Consider the following 16428-nt stretch of genomic DNA (forward strand, 5'->3'; position numbering starts at 1 on the left):
TCCAGATTCAACGTCCTGTATCATCTGGCGAAGGCCCGTAACAGGCATGTCTGCCTTCCACTGGGGCTTAAGGGAGGTTTCCTCGGTCTGTGCTGTGTAGCAGATGAATGGACCCCCGCTAAGGATGGTTTCGAGTTCTCAGCTGAGGCTGAGACCTTCCACCCCGGTGGGGTGTGGAGCGGGGCCATTGAAGGAAGGCCATGGCCTCCCGTGTCTTGGGAGCACTTCTCTTCGGGCCGGTGGTCAGGGGTCCATCCCTTCACTGTACCTGGGAGAGCGCCGGCACCCCTCTTCTGGGCTCGTCCATCCAGCGGCCTCCGGCCCTTGCCGGGCCGACCTGCGGTGATCCTCCCGTGAGAGCCCACCCACGTGGCCCGCACTCCCTGAGAACAGCGGGTGTGTGTCCGGGAGGACAGCTGCGGTCCTGCAGGGTCCGTGGCAGCCAAGGATTTCTCTCTTAAGCCTAGCTCAGTTCTGAGCTTCCTCAGCTGCCTTTGTCAGAGGAGGAGACAGGAGAGTGGGACTGATGAGGCCGTTTGGATGAACTCTCTGTGTACATCTCGTGTACAAACGTTTCTCTGAGTGCACATCTGTGTAAACACCGGGTGCATCCTCCCAGCGACTGGGGAGCCCTAGTCGGGAGGATGAGGGGCTTGGAGGGGACCTGCAGCCCCTGGCCTGGGTGCCCCCCGCTGGGGGGTGTCTGACACCTTTGCTGACCTGGTGCCTGTCCTGGGCACACCCTCTTACTCCTAGGAGGCAATTCTAGGTGTCACAAGAGAACTGTTCACTTTCAAAGAAAAGCCCAGGGCACAATAGCATTGATCAGCCCCAGAGAGAAGCGACCCGAGCCTGCTTTGTTCCTGGGAAACAGGAGGCAGGTCTGCCACGGGGGGCCAAGTATGTCCAGCCCTCTCACCGCTGTCTCAGCCGTCACAGGAATTCATTGGGAGGAGGGGTCCACGGCAGCCAGGCGCCCCGCGTGAGTCTGAAGCCTGCCCAGCCGGGCCGGACGGAACCCACCGGGCCCCAGGACCCCCAGAAACGATCCACCACGGTGTTCTCAGCATGCAGACCCTCGCAGGGGCCAGAGGTCCTTCCCTCCCTGGAAGGCCATGCGTTGCCTCTGACTCCTGAAGTGGGCATGGAACACAGAGGACGCTGGGGCGGTGGGCATGGAACACAGAGGACGCTCACCTTGGTGTTGACCGGACAGGGGTAGAGAGGAGGCCCGCGCTGGGAAGGTAGCTGAAGCCGAGGCCCGGGAGCAGGAGACCCCGGGCCGGGAGCTGTGTCCGCAGAGACCTGAAGCCTGCTCTCCCCTCCGTTGCCCGTGCCGACTCTAGGGCCCAGGCTGACAGGGGGCAGGAGGCCTTGTCCCTATTTGGGGGGAAAGTCAGTGAGGCCCAGGGGCCTGAGGCAGCATGAACCTCGGCTCAGCCGGGTGAGGGGCTAGAGGAGGAGGGCAGCTGAGTGCCCAGGTGGAGGGAGGAGGGGGCTGGAGACCCCAGCATGGCCGCTCTAGCGGTTGGGCCTAACGGTTCTCTAGGCGGGGACCTCAGCTGTGGTGCCCTATCCTCCTGTCCTCCCGGAAGCCACCGGCTGGTCGTCTCTCCACCCTCCCTGGGCCCTGGCCCTGGGGTCCACTGCTCCCTCAGGCCGCCGTCACCGGGGCCTGCCTGGGCGCTGCCCCCTGGGCACAGGAAGGCAGAGGTGTGGCCGGGGCGTCCGGGTTCCTCCTCTCTCCTCTGGAAGCGGTTCTTGAGGGAAACCTGTTGGTTGCTGTCTGGCTTGTGGCTGCCTTGGAAACGCTCAAAGGACGGTCGCCGTGGCCCCCCTTCCAGAGGCTGCTGCTTGGGACCCCTCCCAGGACGGAGGGTGCAGACCCAGAGGCCCGAGACGGTGGCCCTCTGGCCCACCCAGCGTGGAGGGCTTCCTCAGGACCGGGGTCTGCTAGGGGCCGGGCGCACTCGGGGTCTGGGGATGGAGGGAAGGGGTCCTGGGGTCTCAGACGCTCCCCCTGTCTCTTCCAGGGCATGCTCCTGGAGGGGCCACCCGGCCCCGAAGGCCCCGCGGTGAGTGTCCCACTTTATTTCCCGTGACTTGTGGGAGGCACTCAGGGGTGGAGGGAGACCCCTTAAAGCTCCCAGATGGAAAAGAGGGGTAAACGCCGTGGGACCGGCACTTTCTCGAACCCTCTCCTGGCAAGGCGGGAACCGCCCTGTGGCTGCATCTTTAACTCTGCCTGATTTTACTTTTAATTCTAGGGTCTCCCAGGACCTCCAGGAACGATGGGTCCCACTGGCCAAGTGGGTGACCCTGGAGAAAGGGTAAGGGCGGCTCAGTCCCCTCGGATCACGGGCTCTGTGGCCTCGTCCAGGCGTCCTCCCTGCTCGGGGAGCAGCCTTGCCCTCACCTGTGTGGGTGACTGCCGTACACTGACGTCCTTCCCCAGATTGCCCTGTCCCCTCGCATCTCACGCCACCCCTTAGCGCGCCCACTCTCTTCAGATGTTTAGGGGGCCGACTGTTGCCTGGCCCTGAGCTGGAGGCAGGAGACCCCTGCAAGAGTGAGCCTCAGCTGGGCTGTGGGTCCCCCGGCGGGTTCCAGGGGCCGCTCACAGTGGCGGCCCTGCATTAGGGTAGCAGTAACAACAGCTGCAGTGGCCAAAGAGCTCTGGTGCTGCCTGGGTATCCCACAGGGTCCGAATCATCCTCTCTCAATACGCGGACTTCATTGGCCTTAAGACCCCCTCGCTCCAGCTTCCTTGTTGGAAATCTAGCAACAGACACAGAAAACTTGCTCTGGGTCAGAGAGACCATCTTGGGGTCACCCTAGCCAAAGGGACCATCCTGGGGTCACCCTGACCAAAGGGACACATCCTGTGGTCTCCCTGGTCAAAGGTACCATCCCCGGGTCGCCCTGGGTGGCTGCCGGAGAGATGCAGGCTGAGCCCAGTTCGCGGCAATTTCGTTCCGCCCCCTAGTGGGCATTTGGGGGTACTGCTGCCCTGTGGGTTCTCGACCAGCTTGATGTTTTTTTCTTTTTGTTTTTCCTGCTGGTCTAATGAATATCGATGTGAGCACAGTCAGACTGAGAGCTATAATTGGGTGTAGTTGTAGATGAGAGACACTGGGGGCGTGTGTGCATCCTAACAGACCTTTATCCCCAGCGCCTGGCACACTGCCCAGAGCAAAGACCTCACGGTTTTGGGGTGGACGGTGCCTGGGTCTGGTCCTGAGGAAAGGCGGCTGGGGTCTGCTTCCGAGGGGGCGTTTGGCTGTCAGGTGCTGGGGGCTCTGGGGTGATGCTCGGTGACGTGAGGAAATGCCCACAGGCAAAGCAGGTGGCTGCGTGACCTCTGAGGGCAGCCGGGCCAGACTGGGCACCAAACAGGATTCTCCGCCATGTTGCCTCCCTGTGGCCAGTGGCTTTGGGGGCGGAGTAGGTGGGCCTTGCTCCGTGGCTGGCCTGTGACCTGCTTGGCCTTCCCATACTTCCCATGCCGCTCCTGCCTCTGCCACAGTTGAAATTCCAGACAAGCAGGTGAGGGGCCTGTCCTCTCCCCACCCCTGAACCCACGCCAGTCAAGTTCTGCCCCAGGGGCTGCAGTCTCTAACCCAGCTCACTCCAAAGGTCTGGGAGTGGATGGAGGGGTGACAGCCGTGTCCCCCCACAGAGCCATCCTCAGATGGACCCAGGGGTGCGACTGAGTCCAGACGTCAGTGAGAGAGGCGGCCTGCCGTAACAGACGTCTTCTCTCTTAGACGTAGGGAAGGTCGCCGTCCACAGGGGCCACAGATACTGACTGACATCTCCCGTCAGCCTCAGTGTTGCTCCAACTGTCTGTCCGTCTGTCCGTCCAGCACAGATATTCACTGAGTGTCCACAGTGCTGGGCACTGGTCTAGCACTGAGGGTCTAAATGCTCACGAACCAGAGGGACACTCCTCCCCGCTTGGTCCCTGCCTCTGGACTGAACCTGGGTCAGGGCCAGAGGCAGCGACCCTGCCGGTGCTTTGTGTGCTGAGACCTGAGAGTTGGAAGAGCCACGGCACCTGACGGTGGAATCCCGGTGCTTTTGGAGCTGGTCTCTCTTAAGTTCAAGTTAGGGTCCAGGAGAAGGGGGCTGGGGTTAGGGAGGCAGAGGAATCACCTGCTCTAGAGCCCGCTGTCCCTGGAATTGGAGGGAAACCTGCGGCCCATTGACCTTACCAGGGCTCTTCCCAGGGAGAGGGGCTGATGCCAGGAGCTGAGCACTGCTCGCCCGCCGGGCCCCGCCTAACCAGCTTGTCCAGGAACTGTCCCTGCTCACGGCTCAGCGTCCTCGCAATGCCCAGATCTCCTGCTTGTCTGCTGATTAGCTGTGAAAGAACATTGGATGCAGAGTCAGGATCCTGCAGTGCCACTTGCTGGCAGCATGACCTCGGAATTCCCGTGTAGGAGAGGAAAGAACTTTACCCTCTTAGGTTTTGTCAGTGGAACCTGCAAATTAAGCTGACCAAAGACATTAACAGGAGAAGAGGCAAATGAGTTTATTCATATTTTTAATTTTACATGAGGCTTCATGAAAAAGAAGAAGAAACCCAGAGAAGTGGTTAGACTTGGGAACTTATGTACCATTTTAACAGAAAGCAATAAACTACGGAGAAGTGACTGCGAAATACATAGGGGAAACTAATGGAAGATAAGGCTTGTTTCAGTAAGGTCTGTTTATGCAGACTCGTCTGAGTGGCCCTTTTCTGCGGGGGGTGCCTCCCTCCCTGCAGAATCGGGATGCACTTGATAGCCTCGGGGCCAGGGAGCAGCAGGGTCAATGACTCTATATCATGTCCACACAGCCCAGTAATGACGCTGCCATGGGCACGGCTTCTCCAGCCCCTTCTCCCGGTTGTTGAGACCTCAACCCCTCCCTCCCACCTCTTTAGGTTTCAAGGGTTGGACATCCTTTCGGGATTTTGCTTGAGGGTCTTTTCTGTCCTTTAAAAGGCTTGTAAGAACCCCCGTTATTACACCCACGGAAAGCGTGATTCACAGGTGCCTGCATTAATCCCCAGGGCCCGCTGGGACAATGCCCAGCTGTGTCACCGCCTCCCCCTGCGGCTGGCTGGATGTACACTCAGGGCCAGGGGGATGGTCACAGGCTGGGTCCCTGCAACTTAGCTGAGAGGCAGAGTCCACTGAGGCCCATAGGAAGCTTTTAGCTTCGCAAAGGCCGTGGTGAGTGACCGCTGATGCCCACAAGGCAAGGTTGTCCGACCATCTCCTGCCTTCTGGGGGCAGGACAGGCGGCTCCGCCTTCCAGTGCCCCTGTGTGCCCAGGACATCTTTTGTGGCGCCATCCAACCTGGGACACCTGGTTACTCACCTGTTCCACACAGCCAGGTATCTCTGTGATGTCCTGGCCGCAAGCCACAGTAACACGGGCCTCCCCTGGGTGTGTTGGGGCCACGTCCTCTCTGTGGCCTGGTCGTCCCCCCTGCGGTGCTGTCAATGAGGCATCACTAGGATTGAGCCAGGGCCGCCTGAGTCGTCTTGTTAACCTCTTGAACCCCCTAGAAGCCAGAAAGACCCTTTTTCGTATTAGGGAGCACGTTGGGTGGGGGTACCTTTTGAGCTGGGACAAGGCTGAAAGTATCGATAGGAACACCTCAGCGCCTCCCTCCAGGCCTGTCGGGCTTCCCGGGCTCAGAAGACCTCAGTGAGCTCCGCTGGGACTTCCCGGCCCCCTCCTGCTGCAGGGCCAGCTGAGGCTCCTGGTGGGGTGGGAGCGTGCATGGTGCCCCCTTCCCCCAGGGCTCTGGCCCCGGCCGCAGGTGTAGCTGGGTTTCAGATCCAGAGCAGGCGCTGACCCCCGAGAACTTCTCTGGCCTCTCCCAAGCTGTAATTGCACAGGAGCCGACCTGAAAAAAAAGCAAACCACTGATACTGAGGACCTGAGGATTGGTGCGTGTTCCTCTCCTTTTCTGGGTCTTTCTAAGAGCAAAAGCAAAAATATCTCAGCATAAAGACTCCCCTGGTCTTTGCAGCTCCTCCCCGACCCTGCTGCTTTTATTATGGGAAGCAGCTCGGCTTTGCAGCTGGTCCTGAGCCCCGGGCTCCTGGGTTCAGCCTGGGGCCTGGGCCTACAGCCACTTGCAGAGGGTCTGAGCTCTCTGTCCCCTCCTCTCCGTGCCAGAGTGACGCCAGGACGGCCTCAGGAAAACCCTCTGTTAACCGTGGAAGGGGAGCCTGTTGCTTTACCTGGTCTGCGTGTGGCCAGCCCTGCGGTGCCAGTGCTTTGAAACATTTCCGTTTGACCAGCTTAGGCCACCGATCAGAGGACACACAAAGGCCAGGAGACTTTTCTTACTTCGCCTTGGGCCTGGTGGCTGGAGCATGTCCCGTGTCTCACAGGCCGTGGACAGAGTGGGCCCCGTCATTGCCTGCGTTCAGTGTCCTGAAGGGTGGGAAGGCGGCTGTGATGCAGCCCCATCTTTTGGCTCAGGGGACAAAGTCTGAGTTACAGACCTCAGTGCTTGGCAAAGCTCGGCTGACGATTGTTTCAAGCTGCCCTCTGAGCAGCCAGCGCAGGTGTCCTTGGGCTGCCCCCCCAGGTGGGACACCTGGCAGGGACGTTCCTGGCGTTACTCCTGTGGTCGTGGAAGGCCCAGCACCTCCCGCGGTGTGGCCTCTGCCCTCCACGCCCCGCCCCCATGGCAGGCTCCAGCCTTTGTGTCTCTCATTCCTCTGGATCCTGTCCTCAGTCCACAGCGAAGCCCCCTCCTCTGGGCTTGGGGTGTGCACATCCCTTTCCCGGGGTCCTGCGTTTCTGACTCTGCCCGTCACCTCGTCCCAGCCCAGCTCCACCCTGTGTGCTGACCCACTCTCCTGGCCCTTCTGTCCACAGGGTCCCCCTGGACGCCCAGGCCTTCCTGGGGCTGACGGGCTGCCCGGCCCTCCTGGAACCATGCTCATGCTGCCTGTGAGTGTCCTTGTGAGGGCTGGGGGGTGGCGGCCGTGTGGGTGGGCTCGGGGCCCCAGGTGCGGCGGGGGTGTGGGGCCCTGGGCTGTTTCCGAGGGGGGTCGGTCACCGGGCCGAAGACTAGCTCCAACCTGGGCCGACTGTCTTGTAGATACAGACCCCTTGGGGCTGTTCTGCTGACACGGCACGGTGGACACCAGGGTCAAGGGCTCCACCTCTGCCGGCGTCCAGGGCTGGCCCCTCCTAAGGGAACGGAGTCCAGCTCTGCGGGAAGCTGTGTGGTGTCTGCTTCTGTCACCACACACCTGCCCTCTCCACTCGGACCCCCGTGCCAGCCGGCCCCTCCTTGAACTTGGCCTGCTCGTGACTTTGCGGGTCCTCACGGGGAGCCCAGGCTGGGAGGGCGAGCATGATGGAGCCCATGTCAGTTTCTCCGTGAGCCCGTGTGCCCGGGAGACTGGGTGCAGCTCGAGAGACCCTGCGTGGACCTGTCGCCTCCCTGCTGGGCCCCAGTGCGGGGTTTGCACTGGGCCCTGGGCTCTTCCTTTAAATAAATCGGGGCCGTGGGGTCTCAGGTGAGATGCCGCAGGTGCCAGAAGGGGCTTCCCGCTGCAGGGAGGCTCTCCGGGCGGCCCCAGGGCTGAAATTGGCCGGCGGGGCTGGAGCAGCTCTGTGCCGGCAGAGTCGGGTGGCGTGACCGAGATGGGGACTGGGGCTGGAAGCTGCCCATCCGGACTCTCCAAGGCTCTGCTGTTGCCAGGGAGGCCGACGGGCACCGCCTCAGCCCTGGGGTCCAGAGTGGGCACCACGTCGGTGTGCCCTTGGTGACCCCAGTCTTACACTTACAGTTCCGGTTCGGAGGGGGCGGCGATGCGGGCTCCAAAGGACCCATGGTGTCGGCCCAGGAGTCCCAAGCTCAAGCCATCCTCCAGCAGGCCCGGGTGAGTGGGGCCTGGGGCCGGGGGGCTGGGGGGCAGAGCCCGGCCCCATGGGGCTCGGGGCCCAGCTTGGAGGGGAAGCGCCTCTGGCCAGCTTGGGTGTGCGTGTCCGAGTCAGGAGCCTGCGGGGGTCGTCATCCCTGTGCATTTGGGGGACCCGGGTGAGCACCAGGAAAGGTGGGGGAGGTTTCTTAGGGTTCCTTGCCCACACCGGGGGTCCAGGTTCCTGGATGAGGACGGCTGCTGAGCCCCTCTGGCACCTCCTGACCCCGTGCGCCCAGCTTCAGCCGTCCGCTGCCCTCCCCTGGGCTCTGGGGGTGGAGGGACCCCCGCCATGTACTCCTGGCAGGGGCTCCCTGTGATGGGCTGGGCCGAGCCCGACGCCCCGGGGAGAGATCCCGTGGGCCCCGGAGCCCCTGGCCCAGCCTGGGGGTCCCGAGGAGCACTTGCCCCATTACTGCTCTGCTCTTGGTAGGTGAGCTGATTAGCGAATCGTGTTTTTCACTGACGAGGCTCCAGGTCGCTGACTGCCTGTGATAAGAGCAGATGCCCCCGGCGGGGTGGGTGACAGTGGGGTGCCCGTAATGGGGCATTGCAGCAAGCTGCTAAGTAGTCCCTTGTTTGGTAACATTTACGGAGCTCTGGCGCAGCAGATAGATGCTAACGATCAGAACGTGTGGATAATGAATTACAGGGCGGCGGGTGCTGAGTCATTGCTACGGAACACATTGTCGTGTGATACAATCAGCGGGTAGCAAACCCCATCACCTGCCACCGGATTTACTGACGGGCCGGCCTGGCTGGCCTTCGAATATGTGTGTGTTTTGACTGAAGTCAAGTGGGCGATGGGCTCCCAAGAAGATTTTATAACACAAAATCTTCCAAAATTAAAATGGCATCGTGCAGGGGAAACAGTCTCAGAGTGGCATGGAGGAAGCCCTCTAAGAAAGCAGGCTGAGCTGTGTGGTGCAGCTGGGAGGCGTGGAGCCACCTGGGCAGGTGTCTAGGTGGGGCCCTGGGTGGCTGAGGCTCCCTGGCTGCCTCTCCTGGGCATGACTTAGTTCACCCTACGAGGGCTCCCCGATACCTCCCCGGTCGCTGGAAGTGCCTCTCGTGGAACCCTAATCCAGCCCGGAAGCGGGGCTCCTTCTCACGCTTCCTCTGCGGGGTGCAGGGCTGAGGGCAGGCCCTGCCCGTGCGAGGCCAGCTGGGGAGACGGAGGCAGTCAGCAAGAGGCTCTGAGCAGCCAGGTGGGTGGAGCGCCCATCCCCAAAGCGGGGAGTGGGCACCCACCTGGCTCCCACCCCACCTCTGCCGCTCCGTTTGTGGTTGTTGCCGGGAGCCCAGAGGGTCGGAGAAAGTGGGTCTGGGGGTCCATGTGACCTCCGCCCCCAGAGGCTCCTGTCCTTGGCCTCTGATACCGGCCCCCCTTCCCACCTGGCACGTCTCACCTGTCGGTACAGGTAAACCAGCCATTTCTCAGCGTGTCCCGTTTTCCCTTTCAGCTGGCGTTGAGGGGGCCGGCTGGCCCGATGGGTCTTACTGGGAGACCCGGCCCCATGGTAAGTAGTCATGGGGGAGCCTGGGGGAGCCTGGGGGATGGGGTGCCTTCCCTTCCCGCTGCACCCCCAGCCCATCAGGCTCCCAGCTTATCCAGGTCAGAGCACACTTTACGTCACTGGGACCTTGGGGCAGGAGGGGCCTGGGCGGCCGGGGCCTGTGGTGCCCTGGGGGCTGGGAAGCCCTCACACTTGCACTGGCTACGACTTTACCTCGTGACCCCGGGGGCTCCAAGCCTCTTTCTTTTGAGGCTGCCATCCCTCTTTATAGTCGAGACCACCTCAGTGTGGGGCAGACCCCGATTCTAGCCCCCTGCCCGGCCCCTGCTGCACGAGCCTCGGGCAGCCAGACACACTCGGGGCAGTGAAGGGGGCCCCTGGGGGTGTGCATGGCCCTTGAAGCTTGCAAGGAGCCGGAGGATTGAAGCGCACGGTGCCCCCATCCCCATTCCCCGTGTGGGGTGGGCTTGGCCCCTGGCCCCAGGTCTGTGTCGGTGCCCTCCCAGCATCTGGGGGTCTTGCCCTGCAGTGGGCGAGGATGTCCACACACGGCCCTGGGCTACGGGCTGTGACAGACCGTGGTCAGATCCATCCTGGAGAGAAGCGAGCGTGTTCTGAGCTCGTGGCCCTCGTGCGCGCCACTGTCCAGGATTTCCCTCAAACCTGGGAAGAGATGCACACGAGGAAAAGCGACTGCTTGTCCCTCGGGTTCTGTCCAAGGCAGCCGGCCGGGCTCTGTGGGAGCCCTGCCCACAGGCCAGTCCTGTGTCCCTTCTGCTTCCCGACCCTTCCCCAGTCACCCCTACAGCCTGTACCTGTCGGGCATCCCCTAACCAGACGTGTCTCCCCAGGGCCCTCCCGGGAGCGGAGGTCTGAAGGGCGAGCCGGGAGACATGGGGCCTCAGGTACGTACCCCCCTCACCTTCCTCTGTCTGAAGCGGCGCCCCCCGGAAGGCGGTGCCCCCGATGCCGCATTTCGTCAAGGAAGTAGCGGGAGTTGCCATCACCTGATGCAAAGCTGGATGCAGGACAGCAGTGGTGTCAGCAGCAGGGGACCGAGCTGGCTGTTTTCGGTCCCCGCCCTCAGGGCAGTGGGTCCCGCACCCTGTCCTGCTGTTGCCCACGTGCTGGCAGCTGGGACAGTAGCCACGGGCCAGGTGGACGAGCACGGGGACCAGGCTTTGCTTTTTCCCTCTGAGAAACAGACACGCTACTGACCTTTGTCCTCTGATTCGCGACAGGGTCCCCGGGGTTTGCAGGGCCCACCTGGCCCGTCGGGAAAGCCTGGAAGAAGGGTGAGTAGTTCTCAGTGACAGCGGCTGGGCCATGGATGGGGCGGGAGCCTGCGGTGCGTTTGCCCCGGTCACGCTGCATCTTGCCGGCTAGGCTTGGCCCAGCTGCTCCCCTCCCTTCAGAGGGCGTGTCTGTGTCCAAGGCTGGGTGGGTCCCGTTCCACGGGGGCAGCGAGCTGCCCCGCCCCTGCCCCCAGCCTCTGTCCCGAGCATGTGAACGTAGTTTAACAAACATGTTTAATTAAAGCAATTTCCCAGGCTCTTGGGGAGCAAGTATGGAAAAGACAAAATGATCAGTGGTCCTTTCTTCAGGGGCAGCCTCATTTCTCCAGAAATGGCTTTGGTTTGGGGGAAATGGCCGGCCGGCTGCTCGGGCCCCCGCACCTTACCTGTGCTCCTAGACTCCTGGATTCTCTGTTTGGGTTGTAATTTTAGTGGACGAAACTGCTTTGCTTCCATGAGACCGTGGCTACTGACAGAGAGCGCGCGTTTATAACCTAATATAAATTGATGAACACCATCCAGTTGAGCTCGGGAAATCCTCATTTACCCACGTCAGGCTCTAACTAGTGGATCTTTTCATCAAGTGAACTTTTCTACCGAATGAAAAAATTACACGTTCTTGTGTTGTATTTATACCTAGATGAACCCCTGCAAGGAATGGTGGGTCGCCACTGAGCTGCCAGCTCTTGCTTTAGCTGCAGAGTATACAAGGCAAAAATGCATAATTCCTTAGCGGTTACAGGGCCTCTGTCCTGGGAGTTAATTGTAGTTACAAGGCAGGGGATGGAGTGAGCAGCATTCAGGCATGGCTGTCTCATGCCGGCCCCTCAAGGCTGCAGCTTCACGGATCGTGGAGGGGACCCAGGCACGAGGCAGAGGGGTGCACGGATGATTCTAGAAGGACCGCTGATGCCGGAATTCAGGGGTTCTTGGTAGACAGTGAGGTGGCTTATCTTGGACCTGGTTCTGAAAGGCATTTTATTTCTTTGAGGGTCTTTTGTATCTCTGTAAACACTTATTGTCAAGTTTCAGTGGAAACGGTTTCTCGGTCAGGGAGAGGTGAAAACTGAAGAGGGGAGGATGCCAGCGATGGTCTGTAGGGTGACTCGTGGCAGAGACCACCGGCATCAGGGCCGTGGTTACGCATGTGCTGGAAGAATGAGGCTGGAGAGGAGGGGACGGCGGGAGGGGCTCAAGGCCGCACGGCGGGCTGTCCCTTTAGTTCTTTGTGCAGTGCGGAGCCCGTCAGCGTGAGAGAAGCGTCCGGCCGTTTGCCCGCAATGTCCTGCAGTGAAATCCTGTCAGCTCTTCTGACAGATTTCTCTTGATTTCTGAAAGCGTTTGGAAATTTGAGGAGAGGCTCCCGGTCGGGCCCTCTGTTCACGGGGTCATGTCCGCGTTCCGCCTGGAGCTGCGTTGCTCGGGTGCACGTTCCGAGATGACTTTTCATCCCTGGCGGTTCCTTGTAACCTTTCACCTGGGGTGCACAGGCCGCCTCCTGGTGGTCCCCCCAGACCCTCGCCGCTTTCGTGCTGCCCTCCCCGTCCTGGTCGTGCCGTGAGGCCTTTCTGCCCGTCAGCGCAGCCCCGGTGGCCCTGGCGAGGCCTCCTGGGTCAGGCACGTGTGGCCTGGAGAGGACGTGGTGTTGATCGAGGCCAGGGATGTACGCTCAGCTGCCTGACGTTCCTTATCGGCGAGTGGACGTCTGCCGTGGTCCCCGCCCCCATCTAGGTGGCCTCACGCCTGGCAGGCTCTCCTGGGGGACTGCGGCCTTTATCGGGGACCTGGTAGGTCGGGGCCCTGTCCTCCAGCCCCAGGTGGGCACCGTGGGCCTGCTGCCCCGGCTGGAAGGAATGGCCATGGGAGTGGCCCCCGGGTACGGAGGGTCGAGCTCACCGTCCAGACCCTGCCTGGGGGCGGCTGCATGGCCTTCGAGAGCCAGCCCACCCCTCTGGGCCTCACTTTCCTCGCCCTCCATCGCACTAACCAGGTGCTTTCTCTCGCCCTGTGGCTCTCTGGGCTTTCCCTTGATGTCAGCTGGTGGACAGGACATGTGCCGATGTCAGGGGCGGGCTCTCTCCTGGGTTGTGAAGCGGGTCCCACGGACCCACACGGCCCCTGGGTCGCCCCCCGTCATACCGTCTCATGCATACCACGTCCTCACCAACACGGGGGCAAGCACGTTAGCCCCGCTCCAAGGTTCAGGATGGCGAGGCTCGGGAAGGCCAGAACCTGCGTACGGCAGCCGGGACTCCGGACGGGGTCCCCTGGGCCAGCCGGCCCCCCGGGGCTGTGGAAACCTCCGCTTGGTGTCACGGGGAGCCTCCGCCCAGAGGTCTCGGTAAGCCGGCCACTCCTGCGTACTGACAGTTTGCCCCGCTCCGTTCCAGGGCCGAGCTGGCAGCGACGGAGCAAGAGGCATGCCTGGACAGACTGGCCCCAAGGTAGGTGCCGCCCGCCGCCTCCTGGTGCCCGTTCCTCGGTCAGCGTCACCACGGCGTCAGCACGTGCTATGTGACGGATATGGTTGTGATGACACGTGATGACTCGGACATTTGCTCTCATCCGGGGGTAGGACCTCGGGGGTTGGAAGGTTCAGTTTGGGTCAGCTCCTCTGGCACGTTGGCACGAAGACAGGGGCTGGTGGGGAGAATTTCATGGGTCTCTCACAAGTCCACGGGGCAGGACGTCCTCTTGCCGAGATTTGGGGTGTCTGCAGTAGACGGCGCGTGGGTGACCGTGGAGCTGAGGCGTGTGCGTGTGCCCCGGGGGCAGCCGCGGGAACCCAGGGAAGCCCCACCCCTCCCGGCTGCAGGGAGTGAGCAGACTGCGCGTGGGTGACCGTGGAGTTGAGGCGTGTGCGTGTGCCCCGGGGGCAGCTGCGGGAGCCCGGGGAAGCCCCACCCCTCCCGGGTTCGGAGGTTCGGTGTGCCCATCCCTCTGTCCCCGAATCTGGGATGAAACTCCCGCTGTTCCTGGTCGACCCTTCCTTCTCGGCCCTGGAAGCGTTCGTCTAAAGCCCGTACAAGGTGCTGGAGGAAGTGCTGACTTTCTCCAGCGAGGAGCCCGCAGTGGGGACAGCAGCTGTTCTCAGGGGTCCCCAAACCCCCCACGGGGCACTGCACCTGCTCCCACGGTAACTGGCGTGGATTGGCCCTCGGGTGCTCCTGTGAGCGCCGAGCGAACGAGCGGCCCTGGTTTTCAGGGACGTGCGGTGACGGAGGAGGAGAAGGTTCCTGAATCTGTCCCAGTAGCTTACGGCCTTCTTTCACCAACAAAAGTATTCAAGCCTGAACTAGTCTTCTCCTGACTTCAATCCCACATGGCTTGCAACACCCATGAGGCGGGGAGCTGGACTCCAGGAGGCCACCTGGGTGGCAGAAGGAGGGCTGGCCGGGGAGCTGGGGTGCCCGAGGGTGGGCGGAGCTGGGCCATCCGCCAGATGGGTAGGCGCACCTGCTGTGTGCGGGCGGCACTCTGAGCCCCGAGGGTGTCGAGATAAGAGGCACAGGCAGACAGCAGGTGCGCGTGCGCACACACACACACACCCCGACTTCGCAGCCATCACCCCAAACGCTGAGGTCTCAGGACCCTCTGGGCCGCTGTCTGTGGCTCTGGGACAGAGGTCATCTCTCTGTTTGCAGCCTTTGTTGGTGTTTTGGGGAAAAGCATTGGGATGATGGACCCAAGGCTGTGGAATGTGTGATGGGGCGGCAGCCAGGGGCCCCTCCGCGGGGTCCTGGGGCCCCGGGTGCACAGGTGCTGCATAGACTGTGGCCCGAGGCAGGTGGAGCGGCCGTGTGGCACGGGCTGAGCTGCCCTCTGTCCTCCTCGCAGGGTGACCGCGGCTTCGATGGCCTGGCTGGGCTGCCGGGAGAGAAGGGCCACCGGGTGAGTGTTTCCTCTCTGGGAGCTGCTGGGGGAGGTGCTGTCGGGAGGCTCTTCTGGGCAGCCTTAGGCTTCCTGGGGGGTTGGGCACTCGATTCCAAAGTGGTCGTTGGTGAGCCTCATGAGGCTGGGGCAGTGGACTTAGACGCGGGCATGACATCCTTGGGGATGGAAGGTCAGCCCAAGGAGAGCCGATTTCGCACCCGCAGCTGATGGCGAAAGAGCCAGTGGCCCCCTCGAGTGGGTGAGGCAGGGAATGTGGAGCTCCCGTGGGAAACCCACTCTGTTAAGGGGCCCTCCACACCTTCAGGAAACCCAGGGGCTGCCCTTTTGGGACCCGAGGACCCTTCTCACCGTTAAGGGGCGGCTCCAGGAGGTGGGCTGGTCCCACGTGACCGCCCCGTGGATGGGGGTCGGGGCGCACGCTGCAGCCGGGGGCCCGCCTGTTATCTTGCCCGGTCCCACGTGTCCCCATGAGATGCTCTTTGCAGCCCTTAACCTGTTTTCTTTGATGTAGATGATGCCTCTTTCATGTTTTGGCATGTCCTGGGCATGCAGGCACACGCACGTGTGCACGTGAACACACACGCACACACACACACACACACGCACGCACGCTGTTGATTCTGTCATAAGGGTCACCCGTCACGTCTGCCGCCCTGAGAAGTGGCTCGTGTGCCTTAGCCAGAGCTGCTTCGCCCACGTTCTCCGACACTCATGGGGAGACCGGGGGGAAGGGCCAGTCCGTGGGACTGACAGAGGAGCACGTACTGAGCACCGATGGTGTGCAAGGCGTGAAGCTGCAGGGGTGTCAGGTGGACCAGCGCTGACCTTCACAGTGCAGAGTGGTGGCCCTTTCAGGGGGCGTGCGGGGCTGGGGTGTGCCCCTGCTTCACACGGAGAGGTCAGTAGGGTGCAGCTCAGACCCAGGTGTCCTGGGGTGCCCGCCGGTCCCTGGGTGCCGGTCCAGCCGACCCTCCTCCAGGACACCGAGTCCCGGGTTGAGAGTCCTGCCAGCCAGCTTTGCAGCCCGTCACGCCAGGAGGCCCTGTCTCCAAAGGGGTCCTCTGTGACTCTGGGAAAGTCTTGGGAGGCGGTGCCTTCTGAGACTTTCAGTCTCAGAAGCAGAGAAAGACAACATGGGGGGCTTGAGACAGCCGTGCGTGTCTGCCCGCGGGCCTAACGCTGACCCTGCTTGGCTTCCCAGGGCGACCCTGGTCCTTCTGGCCCTCCGGGACCTCCAGGGGAAGACGGAGAAAGGGTACGTATCCTGCTGTGTGGGGGCCACACCTGCTGCCCGTCTCCTCGGTGAAAACTGCACAAGATGCTGGCAGCAGTGATCGGCACCTGCATCGGGGGGAGGGGAGTTGATGGGAGTGGACAGACGGCCACACAGGACTTCCTTCCTGTAGAAGCAGATCTCAGACCTTGATGTTGGGGGAGCCGATAAGCTCCGTGTCTGAGTGAGGGGCGGACAGAGGCAGCGAGTGGCAGAGCTTGGGATTTGGGGTGAGGAGTGACGTGCAGAGAGTCCAGAAAATGACCTTCCTTGGCCCTGGAGGTGGGGGCAAGGTGAGGGAAGCGTGTGGACAGAGCGAGGGGTGGTGATGCCATCCAAGGTCAGGGCCTGGGCTAGGTCGGGCACTCAGGTGGGCTCTGCCCTGAGTCCTGGTTCTGTCAGGTGCGTCTTGGTGGGGCTGCAGACCAAGCGATGTCCTTAGACGGAAGCACAGCCCTCCTGTGGCAGAGAAGCCTGCGGCCCCTCTCCCTCCATGCGCCCCAGTC

General features: G+C 62.2%; 1 protein-coding gene across 3 annotated transcripts in view; it reads left to right on the forward strand.

Annotated features, from left to right (window-relative positions):
• The window catches only part of COL5A1 (collagen type V alpha 1 chain), a 155072-nt gene that overhangs the window by 73554 nt on the left and 65090 nt on the right, over positions 1 to 16428 (forward strand). For all 3 annotated transcript variants that reach the window (XM_067742804.1, XM_067742805.1, XM_067742803.1), the window contains exons 10-19: positions 2034 to 2075; positions 2268 to 2330; positions 6889 to 6963; positions 7812 to 7904; positions 9407 to 9463; positions 10312 to 10365; positions 10702 to 10755; positions 13146 to 13199; positions 14593 to 14646; positions 15851 to 15904. In XM_067742804.1, the coding sequence (XP_067598905.1) occupies positions 2034 to 2075; positions 2268 to 2330; positions 6889 to 6963; positions 7812 to 7904; positions 9407 to 9463; positions 10312 to 10365; positions 10702 to 10755; positions 13146 to 13199; positions 14593 to 14646; positions 15851 to 15904 (600 nt within the window). The remainder of the gene's footprint in view (positions 1 to 2033; positions 2076 to 2267; positions 2331 to 6888; positions 6964 to 7811; positions 7905 to 9406; positions 9464 to 10311; positions 10366 to 10701; positions 10756 to 13145; positions 13200 to 14592; positions 14647 to 15850; positions 15905 to 16428) is intronic.

This window comes from Pseudorca crassidens, chromosome 7, assembly GCF_039906515.1.
Source record: "Pseudorca crassidens isolate mPseCra1 chromosome 7, mPseCra1.hap1, whole genome shotgun sequence".
In the NCBI taxonomy this organism is placed as follows: domain Eukaryota; kingdom Metazoa; phylum Chordata; class Mammalia; order Artiodactyla; family Delphinidae; genus Pseudorca; species Pseudorca crassidens.